General features: G+C 39.7%; 1 protein-coding gene across 1 annotated transcript in view; it reads left to right on the top strand.

Moving 5' to 3' along the window:
• Positions 1-23,739, top strand: part of FAM160A1 (family with sequence similarity 160 member A1) — a 94,822-nt gene that overhangs the window by 13,267 nt on the left and 57,816 nt on the right. The window contains exons 3-4 of the mRNA XM_023226260.2: positions 7,355-7,513; positions 9,348-9,434. Coding sequence (XP_023082028.2) covers positions 7,355-7,513; positions 9,348-9,434 — 246 coding nt within the window. The remainder of the gene's footprint in view (positions 1-7,354; positions 7,514-9,347; positions 9,435-23,739) is intronic.

Raw genomic sequence — 23,739 nt, 5'->3', positions numbered from 1 at the left:
TATCTCTGTACCTTCCTCTCCGTTTTGTTGTGAAACTTAAACTGCTCTAAAGAAAACCTCTTAACGGCAGTTTTGAGAGGGAGCTATACGAGGTTTGGGTTTTAGCTTATTTGAATTGTTTAATTCAGTTGTGTAATTCTGCTGTTAAAGGAGAGCAGGTATTGTAACAAATCAAAATATTCGGATGGTTCACTTGATCAATGTGCAAAAGGCAATTTAGAAAATACCATTTACAAGAGCAACATAATCATAAGGTATCGTGAAATAAATCTAACAAATACACGAAAGACCTTTATGGAGAAAATTATAAAGGGCATAAAAGATCTAAATAAATGGAAAGCTCTACAGCTTGTAGATACTGTACAGATGAGACATTCCTGCAAATTAATCTATAAAGTTGATGCAATTTATGTTTTAAAAACTTTTTATTATGAGAAAAAGTAAAATACAGAAAATTTAAAACACTAAGATGAACACTGTATGCACACCACCTAGATTCAAAGTTGTTAATATTTTGCCATTCTTTGGTATTTTATGCTTTTATTTGTTTTTGTTGTACCATTTGAAATTAAGTTACAGACGTTAGATACTTTAGTCTGTATTTCCTATGAATGGGGACATTTTCCCACATAACCACAATACTGTTATTATACCTAAGAACATTATACAATAATTCCTTAATATGATCTAGTATCCATTTCTCCCATTATGCCCCAAATTACTTTCATAGCTTTTTTCTCACCCTTTGTAGAGTCCAATAAAAGATATACATCTAGCTATCAGGTCTCTTTAGTCTCTGTTAATATAATAACAACCTGCCACTTTTCTTCCCCATGACATTGACTTTTTAAGAGACCAAGCCGTAAAACATCCCCACATTCTGAGTTTGATTGTTTCTTGTGTAGTTTGACTTGTCCCTAACCCTGCATTTCCAAATGGACTTAGATCTACATGCCCAGTTAAATTTAGGTTAAATATTTTTGGCAAGGATACTTTACAAGTGATGCTATATACTTATTGCATTACAGCAAGGGGCCTGTGTTAAGTTATTCCACTATTGGTGATACAATGAGACCCCAGTTAATACTTATTAGAGTAGTAAGTATTAAGTGGTAACTGTGTTGTCAAGAGTGGGGAAAAAAACCCAAGAACTTTTGAGAATATAAATTGGCATAGTAACTCAGGAAAGCAGTATGGCAATGTTTGGTAAAACTGAATATTTGCATACCGTGTGATCCTGCACCTTCCCTTCTAGATATCTGGCCTGGAGAAATCTGGCACTTATTTACAAGGATACATATACAAAGATGTTCAATAAAACAGTGATTTGAACAACAGAAAAATAGAAGTACGTGAAGTGAAAGATAAACTGGTTTATTCATACATCATACATCAGTGGAATACTTTTCAGCATTCAAAGTGCATGAATCGTGTATTGTCATGTAACTGTATGTATGAACAGCAGTAAATCAAAAAACATGTTGAGTTATTTATTTATTTATTGAAACAGAGTCTCGCTCTGTCACCCAGGCTGGAGTGTGGGGGCGTGATCTCGGCTCACTGCAACCCTGCCTCCCGGGTTCAAGTGATTCTAATGCCTCAGCCTCCTGAATAGCTGGGACTACAGGCGTGTGCCACCATGTCCCGGTAATTTTTTGTATTTTTAGTAGAGACAGAGTTTCACCATGTTGACCAGGCTGGTCTCGAACTCCTAACCTCAAGTGATCTGCCCGCCCGGACTCCCAAAATGCTGGGATTACAGGCATGAGCCACTGTGCCGCCTAGAGTTTACATAAAATTTTAAAACACAGAATCTTAGTGTATGCTGTTTTTTGGATACATATGTATACAGTAAAAGTATAAAACAACCGCAAGGATAATAATATATGCGAAGTTCAAGACCGTGACTTTCTGGGGGTGAAGGAAGGAGAAGGGATAGTAATGAGATTGGAGTGGGATGTAGTTCTCTTTCTAATTTTTATTGTTTGAAAAAATCAGAGTGTTCTGAAGAAATTTTTGCAGAATATTAAAATCTGTTAAGTCTTGGTGATGGGTTTCTATTATGCTTTGTGTATTTTTGGTATTTCATAATTAAAAAATTTAAATATATTATGACAAGAATAGACCATTTTTAATGTTTAGATTTCTATTTAACTGTGTCATAAGCAGATTTTAGTTGAGTGTTGCTTTTATAAAAACGTATTGTAAAACACTGTACAGATCATTAAAGTTGGAGGGAAAACAACGTCTCCAGCTGACCTTGTTTGCTAGAATGGAACACGAGCTTCATTGTGTTAAGTTGCCCCTTAGGATAGATGCCATAATCTCATTTGTACCCAGTTTTCTATAATTACATCTGACAACGTAATTTAAAAAAAAAGCCCTCTTTATGTTGAAGATAAAAGCATACTCTATTAACCATCCAGCTAAGGACCACAGTTGACAAAAAGGTTTCTCTAATTAGTATGATTGTCAAAGTGTGTTAACATCAGGCTGTTGGAAGAGTAATGACTCTTTCAGGAAATTGGACCACTTTTGTAAACCTTTACTGTTGATAGTAAGGGCTTGCTGGTTCTGCTGCCTCATAACTCAAGATGTGCTTTCCCAGGAAAAGAAGGCGAATGAAAATACTCTAGGGAACAATTTGGTGCCAACAAAAGGGGACTAAATGACCCTGTCACTTTTTTTTAAAGAAAACCAAATATTGATAGTTAAGCCCATGCCACTATTATATACTGGCAAATGTAGAAAACAGTGTATACATAAATCAAGTAATGCAAATTAAAGCAAGCGACCTTTAGGTACACAGCCACAGGTAGAATGTTATTTATCCCATATCCAAAATTTATGAGGCTTTTTATTTTGACAAGTTGTATCAAATAGTCCCTACCAGGTGTTATGCTGCGAGCTTCAGGCTAAAGCCATCTGCCAAAAATCTTTGTGTTTGCTAAAATTAACCAGATATCATTAGATGTTTAAAGTTAAACATTACTTGTTCACTGCTCTGTACATGTCTTCTTTCTTTTTTTCTTTTTCTTTTGTATGTCATCTTTCTTTCCTTCATTGGAAACATTTCTATGTGTAAAACATTATGCAAATCCTGGTACATGCATTATTTTCTTTAATCCTGGCAACAACTCAGTGAAGAAATGGAAATTTAGAGAACTTTAATAACTGCCTGTCAGTGGCAGACTCTGGTTCAAAACCACGTTTGTCTGATACTAAAATCCTTGGTCTCAGCAACTGCATTGCTATACTGCTGCCGGGGAAGTTGTTTGCTTTTTTGTCTATTGTTATCCTTGTGGTTTTACATGTGAGTTGTTTCTTTTAAAGAGATTCTTGAGGGAAAATAAGTGAAAAATAAGTGCACATAAGTGAAAAATAAGTGAAAAATGGGTTAATGCTTACTGTGTTGGGAATAAATAGAATATTTTGCAATTTTTGTGTGTGTGTGTGAATGGGAATCCAAGGATCAATAAAAGTCTAAAATACTGGATGGGAATTTTATTTTTAATGAGCTGTTGAATACATCTATATTTAAACTTTTATAATTTAATTCTAAGTTAAAAAATGAAATTTAAAAGTAAATAGAATGTTCATCTCTTAACCTAGAAAAGTTAGCTACAGACCTGTTGGTATCTTTCCTTTTCCTTGTCCTGTTCCCACAGCACTCTGTATCCCCTTAGGTAGTAATTATCTTTCTTGCATTTATTGATTTATCAGCCATATTCTCCATCTCTCCTGGTCTGACTTGTTCACTAATCTTCCCCCAGGACCAATCTTGTGTATGTCTGGCCCACAGTCTGTGTTCTAGAAATATGTGCAGTCTGGGTGAATGAATCTGAACTCTGAGCACAGCCTAGGAAGGGAGGATATAAATACCATAAAGATTTAGAATCTTGTTCCTAAGACTGTATAATACTCTTTATTCTGCAGAATATTTTCTCCTCTGTTTCTTTGCCATTCTGAAGGAGGTAGCAGAGAAACTTTTTGTAGTGGCAGGAACATGACAGGACTTCCTGTTCAGCTGTCACTTCTGTACGGACAACGTCCTTCTGTCTTCTGGGAGTATCCTTGTGCATAGAGAGTGTCCTTCTGTACAGGGACCGTCCTTCTGGATGGGCAGGCTTCTGTTCACATCTCAGCCATGCCCTTTCAGAATACTCATTTTAAAAAGTGAATATTACTTATGTGTTATTTTTAATTACTGTCACTGATGTATGTAATTTGAAAATTAATGTTGCTGTAATTATATTGATATACTGAATAGTTATTCCCAGCTTTTTAGTCAGACAAATTAAGCCTGTCTTTATGAATTCATCTTCAAAGCCTCAAAGTGGTTAAGAAATCAGGAGTATGCAGAATTAAAGCCTTTGTTCTGTGGTTAATTTAGCATGAGTTAGCAAATGTAATTGATTTAAAAAAATGTGGCATCAAGATTAGATTTCTCTTCGAGGAGAACTTTTGGTCTCTGTTCTCTTTTGCCGGAGATTTCTGATTTCTAAGAAGCAACTCATTTGGGTCACATTCAAAACTGGAATGAAAGTGTTTGTATGGGTATGTTCACTTTGAACAGGGGACATTCTCCTTTGGGACCACAGATGCCCTGATTTTTTAAAAAGAGATAAATGTACTGTCCTGTTTACGGTTGTATTTTCTTAACGTAGTGCCTGGCCTGAAGTAAGTGTTTGGTATTTCTTTTTTTAAGGAGTGAGTAAATGAATGAATGATTAAAGGTTGCCAGGAACCAGGAAACAGAACAGAGAAATGTATATAATTTTTTGATTTCTCTAGTACTGAAATGGTTCACCTATTTGTCTCCCTGTCCTTTATACTCCACTGGGGGCTCCTATACCATCTCCCCCACCCCTCCTAGACCCTCCCATGACTTCATATGGTCTCTCCATGTTAAGACCTCCCCGACCTGTACTCTGTTGTTGAGTTGCGTATGTTATTCATGGGAAGGACTCCTAGCATCTGAAAGTCAACATACCTGACTGGACAAATCATCCATACCTCCAGTGTGGACTGGAATGAACAAGTCAGATCAGGAGAGATGGAGAAGGCAGGCAATACACTAATACATGCAAGAAAGATGATTGCTACACAAAGGCATACAGGAGTGCTGTGGGAACAGGACAGGGGGAAAAGGGAGGCAACAATAGGTCTACAGATAATTTTTTTCCAAGTTTAACATACCTAAGCCCACCCCTCCTTCTGACTTCCTGTTTGTGATGCCCGGCACTGTGGATTATTTTGTCATATCTCATCTGTCTAAATCTGCCTTTCCTTCTCTCTCTGGTTCATATGGCTTGAGGTCCCATCTACATGTTGACGGCTCCGTCTCTAGCCCAGAGCTCTCTTTTAAGCATCAGCCCCACATATCTGAATACTGGGCTCTCCATTTGGATGCCTCACATGCTCCTCATGTTGTCCTATAAAACCCTGCAGGATCTGGTTCCCGTTCACCTTGCCAGCCTCTTTCTACCTGTAATTCTGCACTCTAACAATACTGCGCTTCTCTTAGTTCCTGGAGAATACCGTCTTTGCTTTCTCCTTTGAGCTTTTGTATATGCTGTTTTCTCTGCTTGGAATATTCTTCCCCCTACTCTTTTTCTGGCTAACTCCTACTTACTCTTCATCAGCTTAGACATCACTTCTTCTGAGAATATTTCCTGCTGCCAACCCTCCAAATCTGAGTTAAGTCTTTTGTACACCCACAGCACTATATATTTTCTATTATGTATTCTGAGCATTTCTAACACTGTTTTAATTGCCCGTTAATCTCTCATTAGACAGTGAGATCAATGAATATGTCACTGTTTCTTTTCTGGGCCTGCCTCATTATATTTTCTTGAATGTTTCCATCTCATTTGAGGCCATTGTCACCTCAGGGTTTGTGCTAGAGCAAAGACTTTTGTAGCTGGCCTTTTTTTTTTTTTTTTTTTCTTTTAAGGCACTCCAGCTCTGTCGGCCAGGCTGGAGTGCAGTGGTCCAATCTCAGCTCACTGCAACCTCCGCCTCCCAGGCACAAGTGAGTCTATCTTACCTCAGTCTCCCGCGTAGCTGAGATTACACATGCCACCATGCCCAGCTAATTTTGTATTTTTAGTAAAAACTGGGTTTCGCCTTGTTGGTCGGACTGGTCTCAAACTCCTGGTTCAAGTGATCCACCCACCTCAGCCCTGCAAAGTGCTGGGATTACAGGCATGAGCCACCACCCCTGGCCCCATAGCTGACTCCTTTGCATTCATTCTGTGCCATCCCTGGCCATCCTATACATATCTAGCAAGTCAGGATCTCCAAGTTGCTGCTTAGTTCAGTATCACTTCCCAGCTGGGAGGCCTCCAGTACTATGAAATTCATTGCTTCCCTGGTTTGATATTCCACAAAGTAAAATCAACAAGCATTCAGCATTAAGTGTGTTATCTTCTTACATTTCTGTGTCTATTAAAGGCATCACCATTTTCTTGGTGACCAAGTTGGGTAAGTTGACAGTTTTGAGTTATCCCACTTACCAAGCCCAAAGGCTGTCAGTTTAAATTAAGGAACAGGACACTAAGGGAGGAAGCAAGCCCTAAGAGTATTGGATTAATGCCAGACCGATAGATGTCATGGTTAGATCATCCTCATATCCACCTTCCATGTGATACTCAAATTTTATTTCCTCCGCTTTTTTCCTAGTGCTGATGCCTCCATGTAGACTCACTTTATCTCTGCTTGAATCTTGTCATTGCATCTAACTAGCTGATTGCTGTCCCCCAATTCTTTCTCCTTGCTATTGTTTGTGAAGATCAAATGAGAAAATATATGTGGAAGTGCTTTCTTACCTACAAACGTGCAGCTGTCAGTCATGACCTCAAGCATGCAAGGAATTGCATGGAATCTTTCTCATAAAGCTCATGGTTCCAATGTATGTGACTTTCTGTCCTGGATCACCTCAAAACAGGGGATTCTCTAGGCTGGAGTATGTGCCTTCTCTGTATTTGCCCTTGATGTATTGTACTATAGGATGTTGTTTATGAATTTGTTCCTCTCCTGAACTTCTTGAGGCCAGAATAATGTTTCATTCATCTTTGTGTGTACTTCCCCTGCACCAAGGCCAGCATAGTGCCTGGCACATGAGAGATGAGCAACCCATACCAACTATGTGTATATTAGCCAGATAGTGCTGGTATTGCTGTCCTTCTGCCAGAGTTGTTCTTCCCTACTCTCTCCACCTGTTTGCATCGTTTTTAGCTGGCTGATGGGCTCTTATACCTGGAACCAGCAGCATTGGCATCACCTGTGAGCTGTTAATTGTAGGTTGAGAACTTTGGAAAAGCATTTATTTTGTCTTTATTTCTGAATACAGGTACTTGCAACTGGGCTCAGTGGTCTCTACTCTTCCCTGCCTACAAAGCTAGAAGAGAAAGGCGAGGAATGGCACTGCCTTCTGAAAGATGATTGGCTTCTGCTTCCTTCTCTTGTCCAGTTCATGAACTCCCTGGAGTTTTGCAATGCAGTCATACAGGTACCAGAGCACGATAAAAGATCCCTTTGCTATAGCTTCATTCAGAGCACAAGCATTGCAAAGGATTAATTTAAAAGCATTCACTTTTTAAAATGTTAATAAATGTTTATGGAATATTGGTGCTTTACTTTAAGCCAAGGGAATGTCCTTGAATGAGTGAAAATGTTAGTTTGTAGGTTTCTGTAAGTTTTAACTGAGAAAAAGAAATGAGTAGATTTTCTTTATCTTCTTTATAAAAAGTGTTAATTCTGTTGTGATTATCTACTTAGCCATCAAAAAATAAGTTCAATGCCTGACTCATTAAATAGATATTTTTAGGTTTCTAAGTACTCCAGATTAATACCACTTTTACTTCAAGGTCTTCTTGGGAATTTATAAAGGAGAACACTTTATTTTGCTTAATGGTGCATACTACATAAAGAATATTGTTATCTCAATTGAATTTATAAGAAGTTAAGCATTTTCATTGAAACACAAATTAAATTTGCTTTGAAATTGGCCTGTTTGGGGGAAAGAAAAAACAACCACTGAACTCCTGTGTATTTGGCTTCTTGATTAGATTTTTACCTTTAGATTTCTTGTTACTGTTTTCAGTAAAAATCAGATTTTATATATATTTAAAGATGTGATAAGTTTTCATAAAAATGTTTTGTTCCATATAGCATAAATATTACCTTAATATTAGATTTATTAAGAAATCAAGTTTTCTTTATAGTGATTGTGGGATGAAAAATGTTAGTTATAATCTGTTTATCTACCAAATAAAGAAATAGCCTCTGGAAGAAAATACAAGTAAATTATCTTAGTTCCATCTCATTTTTATTGCTAAGTCAAAGGAAGTTTTATTTATATATAAAAAAAATGGATTACACCTTATTTTTTCCTTTAATATTGAGTCTATCAACATTTTCTCGCAGTTTGTGGAAATAAAAAAGATGGAACTACTATTAGTTCTTCCCCAAAAATATATACACACAGAGAGATTATCAGTAATTTAAAGATCTAGCCTCACATTCCTAGAAATTGCTTTTTACTTTGTTGTTTGACTTTCTCCCTCTTTTTCACTGTCTTCTTTTTTAAGAAAGAGAAATAAAGCTAACAGGCATGGTAAGAACAGGGAAATTATATATTTCATACTGTATTTTGACATTGAAACCATATACTTTTAAGATTTTTTTGTTTGGGGAAGACTACTGAAAAGGTTACTTATAAAAGATACTAGTAGAGGGTTATCCACACTAAATATATTTTGGAAATCAAATATGAGAAGTATTGTACCTCTGATAATGTTTTCTGCTTTCAAATATTATCTGTTTTTCTGAAAATATTTTAAAATGCCTTTCTCTTTAATATAAGTGACTATCAGGAAATACATATTTAAAATGAGAAAATGTTTTCTGCTAGCAAAATAAATGTATTTAATTGTTCGTTTTGACAGTTATGCTTAGTTTTTAAAATTAGTTACAGGTTGAGATGTGATTTAGAAGAAAGTAAGGGGCAAAAATTAAACTTTCCAGTTTGTTAACTTTAATTTATGAATCCTTATACATACTCAGTCTGTTTATTGTGTTTTTTCCAAACACACAGTTTAAAATTACCAATATTATGTTTGCAAGTTCAACTTCTGTGAATTTTAACCAAGCTGTTTATGCTGGAATAAGCTATTTGAAGGGCATACATGACAGTATGAGGTCTGATTTGTTCTTTAATCACAGAATAAATGGCCAAAATTTGGATTTCCTTTTTGAGTTCAGGATGTACACAGAATTGTTTTATTTTGAAAACTGAAGATTGAACTCTTTGCCTTTTTCTTGACTATCTGCGTCTCTCTTAGGTGGCTCACCCCTTGATTCGAAATCAGCTTGTCAATTACATTTACAATGGATTTTTGGTACCAGTCTTGGCTCCTGCTCTCCATAAGGTCAGTGATTGGCTCATGTAATCTTCTGTCTCTATAATACAAGTGATGGACACTGAGGAGGGTAAACACAGTGTAACTGATTTGATGGTGACTTTAGCCTTATTTTTCTTCTCATTCTATCTCTATTTCTTAGCAATATCAAACACAGGTCTTAAAATGGCCACAGCTTAAACTGATGGATTCTGTCTGGTGTCATAGAATACAGTACTGTGAGTGTTAAGTAGGATAGTCAGTCCAAAGGAACATCGGCAGATAGACTCCGACTCTGTGCCTGCTTCGCTTTGTGGGTGGTGGCTACTTGGAACTGTCAAGCTGTCCTCCAAGGCTAAGTCTGTCATAGAGAATGCAAGGTATGCTGTGGGCATGGAGAGGAGCAGTAGTAGCACAAGTGCCATAGATTTGCCATCTACTTAATAGAACATAATTTTTTATCGTAACAGTTTTGTGACAGCAAAAATTAAAGTGAAGCCAAGTTAAGGTCCCATCAAAGGTTGGCTGTCTCATTAGCACCACTCTGAATTTCTTATGATTCTCTGATTTTGTATGATAAATCAACTGATATCTTTTCCATTATGAGCTGTCAAGCGACACCCCTGGGCCTAGAATTCTGATTTTTCATTTTTCCTTCACTAAATAAAGAGACTTGTGCAGTATTTAGTTCAGGGGATCTTTGTCAAGATTTTGGAATCACACCTCTGGCAGGGACAGAAGCAAAGAGCAACTTGATCATATGTTGTTTTGATGGAATGCCCACCATTCTGCATCCTGAAGTTCAATTTCTACAGGCTTTTATTTTACAGAAGCCAAAAATACTTGATTATGGCAACGTTGAAACCTTGCCATCCAAGCTGATGGGGTTTCTGGTTTAGAGCAGATCTTGACAGAAGATGTTCATCTCTTACTATTTAGTGCCTCTCCAGCATAGTGGCCATGTTTTCCAAGCCAAACAGAGTACTCGGTTTGACTTAGATTTTTATGTTATTTCTAGGTTCGAGAGGTCATCTTTGATGTGGTTTAAACATAAAAATACTGAGGTTTCCGTGTTATTTTAGTAGTTTATGGGCACAAAGGAACCAAGTCTGTGAAATTAGATCTCTCTTGGAAAATAAGGGATTAACTTTGGAAAATACAGAACTTGTATTTGTTTCTAGGTTAACTTTGCGTTTGTCAGTATTTCATTGTTCCAGGGGTGGAATGGGTATCTTGCATTGAAGACCTCTAAACCTCTGCATGGAAGAATTTTCCTCTTTGGAGGAACACAATTTTCCTCTTTGGAGTGCTATAGAAATTCTCTGGCAGTAATTATCCATATATACACTCTCACCCATTTAGACTTCTTTCTTCATTCGTTTCCATCCTTTTCCTCATTGACCTATTGACATAAAATAATTTCCTGTCATTATTATAATAGTGACAATTATTATAATTACTATTTGTTCAGGAAATTTTATGTTATTATAATTAGCACACTTAGTGTTACAAATATTAGTGATAGCTCTTTATCCATAATTGAGGATGAAAACCACCTCAGAGAGCTGTTACGAGGATCTTACTGGTCACCCCACACTTCTTCTTCATAGCACTTAGCACAAGTAGAGTTAAATCATTACGTGTGCTATTACTTGCTTAATGTCTTCTCCACAGTGGTGTGCACACTTCCGTGTATGGCATATTATCACATGTGTTTTGTTCACTGGGATATCTCCAGTGCTGAACACAGTACCTTAGACTTAGGAGGCTGAAGAAACAACACACCAATGGAATGCTTGTTAAAGTGCCAACAGAGTGCTGGCCCTTCGTACCTTCCCAGACAGTGGTTTGTAAGAGAATAATAGCTGATATTTGATCTAGCACTTTACATGTATTATGTAATATCCTCAGTTGTGCCCATAATTAAAATATGAGAGTTTTAAAACCATAAGGTTAATACATGCTTATTGTAAAAATAAAAAAGTCAATGCTGAATATGTAAAATGAAAAGCGAATGTTACTGTATTAGGTTTGAATTTACAACCCCTAATTAAGATTCCTTAACTTGTATCCATTGCAGACAATTTCTGTCAGGGCTATATAGCAACTAGGGAGAACAAGGACGGATTTTTTTCCTTCTTAATTAATTTTTCTCCCTGTTCTCCGTCTGTTTTTTGTTTGTTGCTTTTTTATCATTTAGAATGAACAGGGTTGGGGAGGGAGCAGGCCAGGGAAGGTGAACAGCCTCTCCTGTGGCTCTTGGCTCCCTATGTGGTTGATGAAGAAAGGAGCCATTTCACGAGTGGCAGGACAGGAAATCAGAAGCACATGAACAAAGAAGTCTAGAACTGGATGTTTCTTGAGGGGTTCCCAGTGAGAGCAGTCATATCCTATATCCTATGTTTCCCCCTTTGATATGGGGAATGATACCAAGAAGTCTGGGCTCAGGTCTACTGGAGGGACTCCTGTCTGTGTTTTCTATACTCTATGTCCACTGCCTTGACATGAACAGTATTTTTTTTAATTGTGTATTTATTTTTATTTTATTTTTATTATACTTTAAGTTCTGGGATACACATGCAGAACGTGCAGGTTTGTTACATATGTATACACGTGCCATGGTGGTTTGCTGTACCCATCAACTCATCATCTACATTGGGTATTTCTCCTAATGCTATCCCTCCCCTAGCCCTCCACCCCCTGACAGGCCCCGGTGTATGATGTTTCCCTTTCTGTGTCCATGTGTTCTTGTTGTTCAGCTCCCACTTATGAGTGAGAACATGCAGTGTTTGGTTTTCAGTTCCTGTGTTAGTTTGCTGAGAATGACGGTTTCCAGCTTCATCCATGTCCCCGCAAAGGACATGAACTCATTCTTTTTTATGGCTGCATATTCCATGGTGTATTCCATGGTGTATATGTGCCACATTTTCTTTATCTAGTCCATCATTGATGGGCATTTGGGTTGGTACCAAGTCTTTGCTATTGTTAGTAGTGCTGAAATATATATAATATATATTGTTAGTGTGCATGTGTCTTTATAGCAGAATGATTTATAATCTTTTGGGTATATACCCAGTAATGGTATTGCTGGGTCAAATGGTATTTCTGGTTCTAGATCCTTGAGGAATTGCCGCACCATCTTCCACAGTGGTTGAACTAATTTACACTCCCGCCAACAGTGTAAAAGTGCTACTATTTCTCCACATCCTCTCCAGCATCTGTTGTTTCCTGACTTTTTAATGATTGCCATTCTAACTGGCATGAGATGGTATCTCATTGTGGTTTTGATTTGCATTTATCTAATGACCAGTGATGATGAGCTTTTAAAAATATGTTTGTTGGCTGCATAAATGTCTTCTTTTGAGAAGTGTCTGTTCATATCCTTTGCCCACTTTTTGATGGGGTTTTTTTCTTGTAAATTTGTTTAAGTTCCTTGTAGATTCTGGATATTAGCCCTTTGTCAGATGGATAGATTGCAAAAATTTTCTCCCATTCTGTAGGTTGCGTGTTCACTTTGATGCTAGTTTCTTTTGCTGTGCAGAAGCTCTTTAGTTTAATTAGATCCCATTTGTCAATTTTGGCTTTTGTTGCCATTGCTTTTGGTGTTTTAGTCATGGAGTCTTTGCCCATGCCTGTGTCCTGAATGATATTGCCTAGGTTTTCTTCTAGGGTTTTTATGGTTTTAGGTCTTACATTTAAGTCTTTAATCCATCTTGAGTTAATTTTTGTATAAGGTGTAAGGAAGGGGTCCAGTTTCAGTTTTCTGCATACGGCTAGCCAGTTTTCTCAGCACCATTTATTACATAGGGAATCCTTTCCCCATTGCTTGTTTTAGTCAGGTTTGTTGAAGATTAGATGGTTGTAGATGTGTAGTATTATTTCTGAGGTCTCTGTTTTGTTCCACTGGTCTATATATCAGTTTTGGTACCAGTACTGTGCTGTATTTGTTACTGTAGCCTTGTAGTGTAGTTTGAAGTCAGGTAGTGTGATGCCTCCAGCTTTGTTCTTTTTGTTTAGGATTGTCTTGGCTATACAAGCTCTTCTTTGGTTCCATATGAAATTTAAAGTAGTTTTTTTTCTAATTCTGTGAAGAAAGTCAATGGTGGCTTGATGGGGATAGCATTGAATCTATAAATTACTTTGGGCAGTACAGCCATTTTCACAATATTGAGTCTTCGTATCCATGAGCATAGAATGTTTTCCATTTGTTTGTGTCCTCTCTTATTTCCTTGAGCAGTGGTTTGTAGTTCTCCTTGAAGAGGTCCTTCACATCCCTTGTAACTTGTATTCCTAGGTATTTTATTTTCTTTGTAGCAATTGTGAGTGGGAGTTCACTCATGATTTGGCTCTCTGTCTATTATTGATGTATAGGAATGCTTGTGATTTTGCACATTAATTTTGTATCCTGAGACTTTGCTGAAGTTGTTATCAGTTTAAGGAGATTTTTGGCTAAGACAGTGGGGTTTTCTAAATATACAATCATGTCATCTGCAAACAGAGACAATTTGACTTCCTCTCTTCCTGTTTGAATACCCTTTATTTCCTTCTCTTGCCTAGTTGCCCTGGCCAGAACTTCCACTATTATGTTGAATAGGAGTGGTGAGAGAGGGCATCCTTGTCTTGTGCCAGTTTTCAAATAGAATGCTTCCAGCTTTTGCCTGTTCAGTATGATATTGGCTGTGGGTTTGTCATAAATAGCTCTTATTATTTTGAGATACATTCCATCAGTACTTAGTTTATTGAGAGTTTTTAGCGTGAAGGGGTGTTGAATTTTATCGAAGGCCTTTTCTGCATGTATTGAGATAATCATGTGGTTTTTGTCATTGGTTCTGTTTATGCGATGGATTAGGTTTATTGATTTACATATGTTGAACCAGCCTTGCATCACAGGGATGAAGCTGACTTGATTGTGGTGGATAAGCTTTTTGATGTGCTGCTAGATTCAGTTTGCCAGTATTTTCTTGAGGATTTTCACATTGATGTTCATCAGGGACATTGGCCTGAAATTTTCTTTTTTTGTTGTGTCTCTGCCAGATTTTGGTATCAGGATGATGCTGGCTTCATAAAATTAGTTAGGGAGGAGTCCCTCTTTTTCTATTGTTTGGAATAGTTTCAGAAGGAATGGTACCAGCTCATCTTTGTACCTTTGGTGGAATTTGGCTGTTAATCTGTCTAGTCCTGGGCCTTTTTTTGGTTGGTAGGCATTAGTTAACTTCTTATTGGTCTGTTCAGGGATTCGACTTCTTCCTGTCTTGGGAGGGTGTATGTGTCCAGGAATTTATCCCTTTCTTTTAGATTTTCTAGTTTATTTGCGTAGAGGTGTTTATAGTATTCTCTGATGGTAGTTTGTATTTCTGTGGGATCAGTGGTGATATCCCCTTTGTCATTTTTTGTTGTGTCTATTTGATTCTTCTCTCTTTCCTTCTTTGTTAGTCTGGCTAGCAGTCTATCTATTTTGTTAACCTTTTCAAAAAACCAGCTCCTGGATTCATTGATTTTTTTGAAGAGTTTTTCATGTCTCTATCTCCTTCAGTTTTGTTCTGATCTTAGGTGTTTCTCGTCTTCCGCTAGCTTTTGAATTTATTTGCTCTTGCTTCTCTAGTTCTTTTAATTGTGATGTTAGGGTGTCAATTTTAGATCTTTCCCACCTTCTCCTGTGGGCATTTAGTACTATAAATTTCCCTTTAAATACTGCTTTAGCGGTGTCCCAGAGATTTTGGTATGTTGTGTCTTTGTTCCCATTGGTTTCAAAGTATTTATTTCTGCCTTAATCTCATTATTTATCCAGTAGTCATTCAGGAGCAGGTTGTTCAGTTTCCATGTAGTTGTGTGGTTTTGAGTGAGTTTCTTAATCCTGAGTTCTAATTTGATTGCACTGTGGTTGATCTGAGGGACTGTTTGTTATGATTTCCATTCTTTTGCATTTGCTGAGGAGTGTTTTACTTCCAATTATGTGGTCAATTTTAGAATAAGTGCTGAGAAGAATATATATTCTGTTGACTTGGGGTGGAGAGTTCTGTAGATGTCTATTAGGTCTGCTTGGTCCAGAGCTGAGTTGAAGTCCTGAATATCCTAGTTAATTTTCTGTCTCATTGATCTGTCTCGTATTGACAGTGGAACGTTAACATCTCCCGCTATTATTGTGTGGGAGTCTAAGTCTCTTTGTAGGTGTCTAAGACCTTGTTTTGTGAATCTGGGTGCTCCTCTATTGGGTGCATATATATTTAGGATAGGTAGCTCTTCTTGTTGCATTGATCCCTTTACCATTATGTAAGGCCCTTCTTTGTCTCTTTTGATCTTTGTTGGTTTAAAGTATGTTTTATCGGAGACTAAGATTGCAACCCTGCTTTTTTTTGCTTCCATTTGCTTGGTAAATATTCCTCCATCCCTTTATTTTGAGCTTATGTGTGTCTATGTACATGAGATGGATCTCCTGAATACAGTACACTGATGGGTCTTAATTCTTTATCCAATTTGCAAGTCTGTGTGTTTTAAATTGGGGGCATTTAGCCCGTTTACATTTAAGGTTAATATATGTTATGTGTGAATTTGATCCTGTCATTATGATGCTAGCTGGTTATTTTGCCCATTAGTTGATGCAGTTTCTTCATAGTGTCAATGGTCTTTACAATTTGGTATGTTTTTGCAGTGGCTGGTTTTGGTTTTTCTTTTTCATATCTAGTGCTTCCTTCAGGAGCTCTTGTAAGGCAGGCCTGGTGACAAAATCTCTCGGCATTTGCTTGTCTGTAAAGGATTTTATTTCTCCTTCGCTTAGGAAACTTAGTTTGGCTGGATATGAAATTCTGGCTTGAAAATTCTCTTCTTTAAGAATGTTGAATGTTGGCCCCCACTCTCTTGTGGCTTGTAGGGTTTCTGCAGAGCTATCCACTGTTAGTCTGATGGGCTTCCCTTTGTGGGTAGCTTGACCTTTCTCTCTGGCTGCCCTTAACATTTTTTCCTTCATTTCAACCTTGTTGAGTCTGACGATTATGTGTCTTGGGGTTGCTCTTCTTGAGGGGAATCTTTGTGGTGTTCTCTGTATTTTCTGAATTTGAATGTTGGCCTGTCTTGCTAGGCTGGGGATGCTCACCTGGATAATATCCTGAAGAGTGTTTTCCAACTTGGTTTCATTCTCCCCGTCACTTTCAGGTATACCAATTAAACATAGGTTTGGTCTTTTCACATAGTCCTATATTTCTTGGAGGCTTTGTTATTTCCTTTCCTTTCTTTTTTTTCTCTAATCTTGTTTTCACACTTTATTTCATTAAGTTGTTCTTCACTCTCTGATATCCTTTCTTCCACTTGATTGATGCGGCTGTTGATACTTGTGTATGCTTCACAAAGTGCTTGTGCTGTGTTTTTCAGCTCCATCAGGTCATTTACATTCTTTTCTAAACTGGTTATTCTAGGTAGCAATTCCTCTAACTTTTTTTCAAGGTTCTTACCTTGCTTGCATTGGGTTAGAACATACTTTAGCTTAGAGGAGTTTGTTATTACCTGCCTTCTGAAGCCTACTTCTGTCAATTTGTCAAACTCGTTCTCCATCCAGTTTTGTTCCCTTGCTGGCGAGGAGTTGTGATCCTTTGGAGGAGAAGAGGTGTTCTGGTTTTTGGATTTTCAGCCTTTTTGTGCTGATTTTTCTTCATCTTTGTGTTTTTACCTACCTTTGGTCTTTGATGTTGGTGACCTTCGGATGGGGTTTTTGAGTGGACGTCCTTTTTGTTGATGATGTTGCCATTCCTTTCTGTTTGTTAGTTTTCCTTCTAACAGGCCCTTCTGCTGCAGGTCTGCTGGAGTTTGCTGGAGGTCCACTCTAGACCCTGTTTGCCTGGGTGTCACTAGTGGAGGCTGCAGAACAGCAAAGGAACAGCTGCCATTCCCTCCTCTGGAAGCTTCATCCCAGAGGGTCACTCACCAAATGCCAGCTGGAGCTCTCCTGTATGAGGTGTCTGTCGACCCCTGCTGGGAGGTGTCTCCCTGTCAGGAGGCACAGAGGTCAGGGACTCACTTGAGGAGGCAGTCTGTCCCTTGGCAGAGCTCGAGCACTGTGCTGGTAGATCTGCTGCTGTCTTCAGAGCTGGCAGGCAGGAACATTTAAGTCTGCTGAAGCTGTGCCCATAGCCGCCCCTTCCCCCAGGTGCTCTGTCCCAGGGAGATGGGAGTTTTATCTCTAAGCCCTTGACTGGGGCTGCTGCCTTTCTTTCAGAGATGTCCTGCCCAGACAGGAGGAATCTAGAGAGGCAGTCTGACTACAGTGGCTTTGCTGAGCTGCAGCGGGCTCCACCCAATTCGAACTTCTAGGTGACTTTGTTTATACTGTGAGGGGAGAACTGCCTACTTAAGCCTCAGTAATGGCAGATGCCCCTCCCCGCACCAAGCTCGTGTGTCCCAGGTCGACTTCAGACTGCTGTGCTGGCAGTGAGAATTTCAAGCCAGTGGCTTGCTTTCAGGCTTGCTGGCCTGTGTGGGGGTGGGATCTACTGAACTAGATCACTTGGTTCCCTGGCTTCAGCCCCTCTTTTAGGGGAGTGAACGGTTCTGTCTTGCTGGCCTTCCAGGCACCACTGGGGTGTGGAAAAAAAAAAAAAAAAAAACAACTTCTGCAACTAGCTCAGTGTCTGACCAAATGGCCAGCCAGTTTTGTGCTAGAAACCCAGGGCCTTGGTAGTGTAGTCACCTGAGGGAATCTCCTGGTCTGCGGGTTGTGGACTGTGGGAAATGTGTAGTATCTGGGCTGGAATGCACCATTCCTCACAGCACAGTCCCTCGCGGTTTCCCTTGGCTAGGGGAGGGAGTTCCCAGCCCCTTGCGCTTCGCAGTGAGGCAACGCCCCACTCTGCTTTGGCTCACCCTCGGTGGGCTGCACTCACTGTCTAACCAGTCCGTGAGATGAACTGGATATCTCAATGGGAAATGCAGAAATCACCCGCCTTCCGCTTGATCTTGCTGGGTGCTGCAGACTGGAGCAGTTCCTATTTGGCCATCTTACCAGCCACCTCTATTTATTCTATGAGGCTTATTTAGTATCCTAAATAAATTTTCTTTGTGCACTCTCTCAGCCACCAACTTATGCATAACATTTTAGTTACCTGCCATCAGCGTAGGCAGTTTACAGAGGTGAACCTATTCTCTCTGTCTCATAAATAATATAAATAATTTCATGCTTAAACAATATTTCTACCGCATTTCTGAACCAGAGATGAAGGCATCACAAAGTGTTGTGGGTAATAAAAGGTGAGGAGTGGAAATCCTTGACAAGTGAAGATTGTCTCCACTTTCCTCTTCCCACTCTATGTGAGGATAATACAATACTTAGCCTTTGCAAGTTGTCCTCATAAGTTCTTGTGTTACGTGCTTTCCTCATCCAGATGGGCATTTATTTTTCTGTGTTAGTAAAATGGCATTTCTGATTTTTTTAAAGGGCTGCATAGTGTTCTATAGTGTGAATAGGTTCACAGTTCCTTATTCACAACTTAAAACTTCAAAAGCTCTGGAAACTCAGTTTTCTTACAATTCACTTGATTCACAACCTAACCTTTGATGAACTCATTTGGTATTGAACCCTACTTGAACCACCTCGAGGCTGTTTACTTTTAACTCACTTGTGTTAATGTTTGTATGTTTTGTAGAAAAAGCTGTAATATATTTGATTATAAGGTACTGCCCCCATCCCCCCGGGGGATGTTCTGTCAAATATGGCAGATGTACATTACTTTTCTTAAAGTTTTGCATTCCAAAATACACATGATCTCCAGAGTTTGGGATAAGGGATTGGAAGCCTATTTTGGACATATGGGAAAGGATAAATTTTTAATTTAAGGTTAAAATCATACTTTGTAAAAGTCATATTAAATAGAATGATACTATGTTAACATAGGTAACATAGGAGTCAGATCCAGCTATAGATACGGATATCATTTTGTGCAAAACTGGTTATTTATACTTCAGATTAATGGGACAGCCCTTATTCAACAAGAGCTGGTTTTGTTGTCTCTGTATGTTTAATTCGTCAAAGCTAAATTTTCAAGGCTGAATATTCATTGGTATAGTTCTACTAGTCTGGGTTCTCAGAGAAGCAGATGCCAAGGTAGGATTAAATGTGCAAGGATTTTATTAGGGGAAATGCCTGTGTGAGAGAAAATAGGAGCAAGATGGGGGAAGGCTGTGAGAGTTTTCAGACTGCAACACCAATCTGACCCCAAGTGATGAGAGAGGCAGAGAAGACTGGCTGGAAGTGTCCTAGACTGTTGAACAGTCTAAGAAAGGCTATTAGAGGCCTGCATCTCTCAGGAACAGGCCTGCCTTAGTATGTTTGCTATACTCAGTGCTCCAGTCACTGGCTGGAAACAACCTGCAGGAAGTGTAGCCTCAGACAAATGTGGAGGACATTCCAGAGTTTAGCAGCAGGGGCCCCAGCTCAGTAATGCTCCCTGTAGTTGGAAGTCTGCGAGGTGCATTTCTAAGGCCACTACAATGGTTGGTGGATTTCCATGGTTTTTCTGATTATAGATGTGTACAAGATGGTCATATATATTTGCTTAATTTAGAGACCTCTTTCCTGGTGTACAGAATATTCAGGAGTTCAAGTGGACCCCTAAAGCATGGGGGCATTTCGGTCAGGATTAGCTTGACAGAGGAGCTTATAGTAGCAGTCATGATGATTATGCTGTAGTCACAGACAACACTGAAGTCTCAGGGGCTGAAATAACAAATGTTTGTCTCTTGTTCACCCTGCATCTTTGCATTGCATCATCACTGCATCTTTGATTGTGGGATGAGTAATTTGTAGCTAGCTTTTCTCCATGTTATCCTCACTCAGGGATCCAATTTGATGGAGCCTCCACTGTCTGGAACTGATATCACCGGTCTCAAGGTGATGTCAGGGAGAAGAGAACCTTGTGAATGGCCCACTGGCTCTTGAAGCTTTTATTTGGAAGTAACACATATCGTTTCTATTGACATTTCATTGTCTAAAGCAAAGCAAGTCACTAGGCCACATCTGACCTCAGGGGGAAGTGCAGTTCTGCCATTTCTTCAGAAGAAGTCTAGAATATGATTATTAGCCCTAATGTTTGTCATATGTCATGTATTTAGTCAGGGCTCCAAAAGGAGTAGATGGCATTCAGACTGGGTAGTGAGGGAAACTTAATAAGTGGACTAGTTACAACAGTGTGGTGTTTCAGTGATCTAGCGCTGGCTAGTAAACTATTCTCAAACTTAGTGACTTAAAACAGCGGTTGGTTATTAGTATAAATTACGATTCTCTGGTTCAGGAGTGCAGTCAGGACATGGTGGGGACAGTTCATCACTGCTCTGTGGTGTCTGGGGCCCGAACAGCTTGGGGCTGACTAGATCTCACTCTCTCTTCTTCCCTCCTTCCACACAGCCGCTCCACAGGGCTGCTTGGGCATCTTCACAGCATGGCAGCCTCTGGTAGTTGGATTCCTGTACTGGTTGAACTCCAAGGGCTCCGAGAGTGAGTGTGCCAAAGAAGCAAGAGATAGAAGCTGCTAGTCTCCTAAGGCTGGGGTTTGGAACCTGGAAGAGTATCACTTATGCCATATTTCATTGTTCATAGTCGCACAGAGACCACCCACTTTTAAGGGGAGAGGACATAGACCCTACCTCTTTATAGTAGCAGTATTAAATAATTTGTGGCCATATTCTGGGCAGGTTTACCACAGTTGCCACCCTTAAGTCTGAATGTGCTGTAAAGGGTCAAAGAGACATATGTGGAGAGGCCCACTTGATAAGAGCCATGAACTTCAGTCATGGGTTACAACCTGCCTGAGACAACCCTTCAGAGGGGAGTCAGGGAATAAATAGCCAAGCTTCCTTCTCCTTCTTCCTTCCAGTCTCCTGCTAGAACCCCATTGGGTGAACCCAAGTAGAAAGCATATGGAAGGGAACCATGGGAGAAAGGTCTATACAGGTCTACTGGGGCACAGGGCAAGGTGGAAAAGGTGGAGAGTAGATTTAGAGGGGCCATTGGAAGCAATCAGCATGCTTATTTACCAGTATCAGCATCTTAGAGCAATAATTGGCAGGTGGAAATGGTTCCTGTAGAGTGTGTTTGGGTTTAATGCATAAGTAAATTGCAGCTTAAAATTTTCTAGAAACACATTAGTGAATCCACTCTTTATAGCTTATAGTCACTGCCTCATTCTGTTTATTGAACCTTGTCCTCTGGAACCTAAAATCAGTTGGACTCCAGGGTGACAGGTAGAAATGCTAACAACATACTAGATATGAATAAATGAAGGACTATCTGAAGCACAAGTAGCCATCACCAAATCAGGCTTGTTATTACACGTATTTAAGCAGAGTCAGGGTGTGCAGTGGAAGAGCACTAGACTGAGTCAGAGATCTGGGTTCTAGTCCTGGCTCTTTTATTTACTACTGCTGTGTGAACTTATGCAAAGCTTCCAACCTCCTTGAGTCACATTTTGTATTAGTCCATTTTCATGCTGCTGATAAAGACATACCTGAGACTGGGAAGAAAAAGAAGTTTAATGGACTCACAGTTTTACATGGGTGGGGAGGCCTCACAATCATGGTGGAAGGCAAGGAGGAGCAAGTTACATCTTACATGGACGGCGGCAGGCATAGAGAGAGAGCTTGTGCAGGCAAACTCCTGTTTATAAAACCATCAGATCTCATGAGACTTATTCAGTGTCACCAGAACAGCATGGGAAAGACCCGCCCCCATGATTCATTTACCTCCCACTGGGTCCTTCCCATGACATGTGAGAATTGTGGGAGCTACAATTCCAGATGAGATTTGGGCAAGCCATATCACATTTCCTCAGCTACACAATGAGGATAGTAGTACTCCTCTTTCTTCCGTATAGGTTATGAAAATCAAATATAAGTGCATTCTGAAAAATCATATACTGTTATATGCGAAGGTATTATAACTATTGCAGGACAGATTCTGCCATCTCATATGCAGTAAAAGGATAATATTGTTTGTTCAAAGACCATTTAGTCAGTGTGCACCAGGTGCAAAGTATTCTGCCAGACTCCATGGAGAAATGAAGGTGGCTGAAAAACACTGTCATTTCCATGGAGTTTATAATCTGGGACCCAGGAGACTGACATGTTAATTTAAGCAAGAAAAACTAAGTGCTGTGACAGAGAAAGTAGCCAGGGTGGGTGGGGGAGGGAGAGAGTGACATTGTGCTGAACCTTGAAGGTGAGCAGGTAGGGAGGGCGTGGAGGAGTGTGTTTGGATGAAAATACACCACGAGAGCTGTGATGTCCAAAAGAAGTCAGGCACCATAGGACTGAGAAAAGACCCTAATGTGATTTGTAAGGCAGGTGAACATTGATATCCATAGTAAGCAGTGTAGAGGGAGTCAGATAAGGGTCTCAAGAACCATCTGGTGGTGACGAAATAAGGCCACTAGTGTGGACTGGCATTCTGGGTAGTGTGGTGATGAACAGAAGAAAACAGTAAGGCAGGGGGTTCAAGAGAAGGGAAAGGGGTGGAGAAAAAGACAGACACAGGCGATTCAAGATTTAAGAGAGAAGGGATTGTCCTGGTCCCTAGCTATAAAACCTTTCCACACTACCTAAAGGAGACGACTGCTTCTCCCTTAAGGACTGCGCCCAGCTTTCTCTTCACCAGGCTAATAAATGCACTTAGCATTTGCTTAAAAATATTGGGATTGTGGCTGGGTGCAGTGGCTCACGCCTGTAATTCCAGCACTTTGGGAGGCTGAGGCGGGCAGATCACAAGGTCAGGAGTTAGAGACCAGCCTGGCCAATATGGTGAAACCTTGTTTCTACTAAAAAAGACAAAAAATTAGCCAGGTGTGGTGGCGGGCGCCTATAGCCCCAGCTGCTCAGGAGGTTGAGGCAGGAGAATTGTTTGAACCTGGGAGGCAGAGGTTGCAGTGAGCCGAAATGGCACCACTGCACTCCAGCCTGGGTGACAGAGCGAGACTCGTCTCAAAACAAAAACAAAAACACAAAGAGTTTGTAAAGAATTGCTTTATTAACAGCCCCTGGGGCTTCTGACTCCCTGGAACTCTGAACTCTCGTGGTTCTCCTTAGGAGAACTAAGTCTGCTCTGGTGACCGGATGTTGTCTTTCCCTAAATGTGGGCATGCCTCATGTTCATGTGGTGTCCAACAGATGTCACTGTGTTTCCCTCATACACTGAAAATATCTCCTAGCACCCCTGTGAGTTATTTGAAAAGGCCCAGGGCTCCTTGGTGCACTCTCTGGGAATGACAGATGCAGGCCCTTCCAGGGGTTTCTGGAAAGAGCAGGGAAGCAGGGTCAAATGCAAAACCACCTAACAATAGAAAGGAGCACGTGCTCGGAATAA

This window comes from Piliocolobus tephrosceles, chromosome 3 (assembly GCF_002776525.5).
Source record: "Piliocolobus tephrosceles isolate RC106 chromosome 3, ASM277652v3, whole genome shotgun sequence".
NCBI classification, from domain to species: Eukaryota; Metazoa; Chordata; class Mammalia; order Primates; family Cercopithecidae; genus Piliocolobus; species Piliocolobus tephrosceles.
The sequence above is the reverse complement of the archived record's forward strand: the minus strand, read 5'-3'. Positions and strand labels throughout refer to the sequence as shown.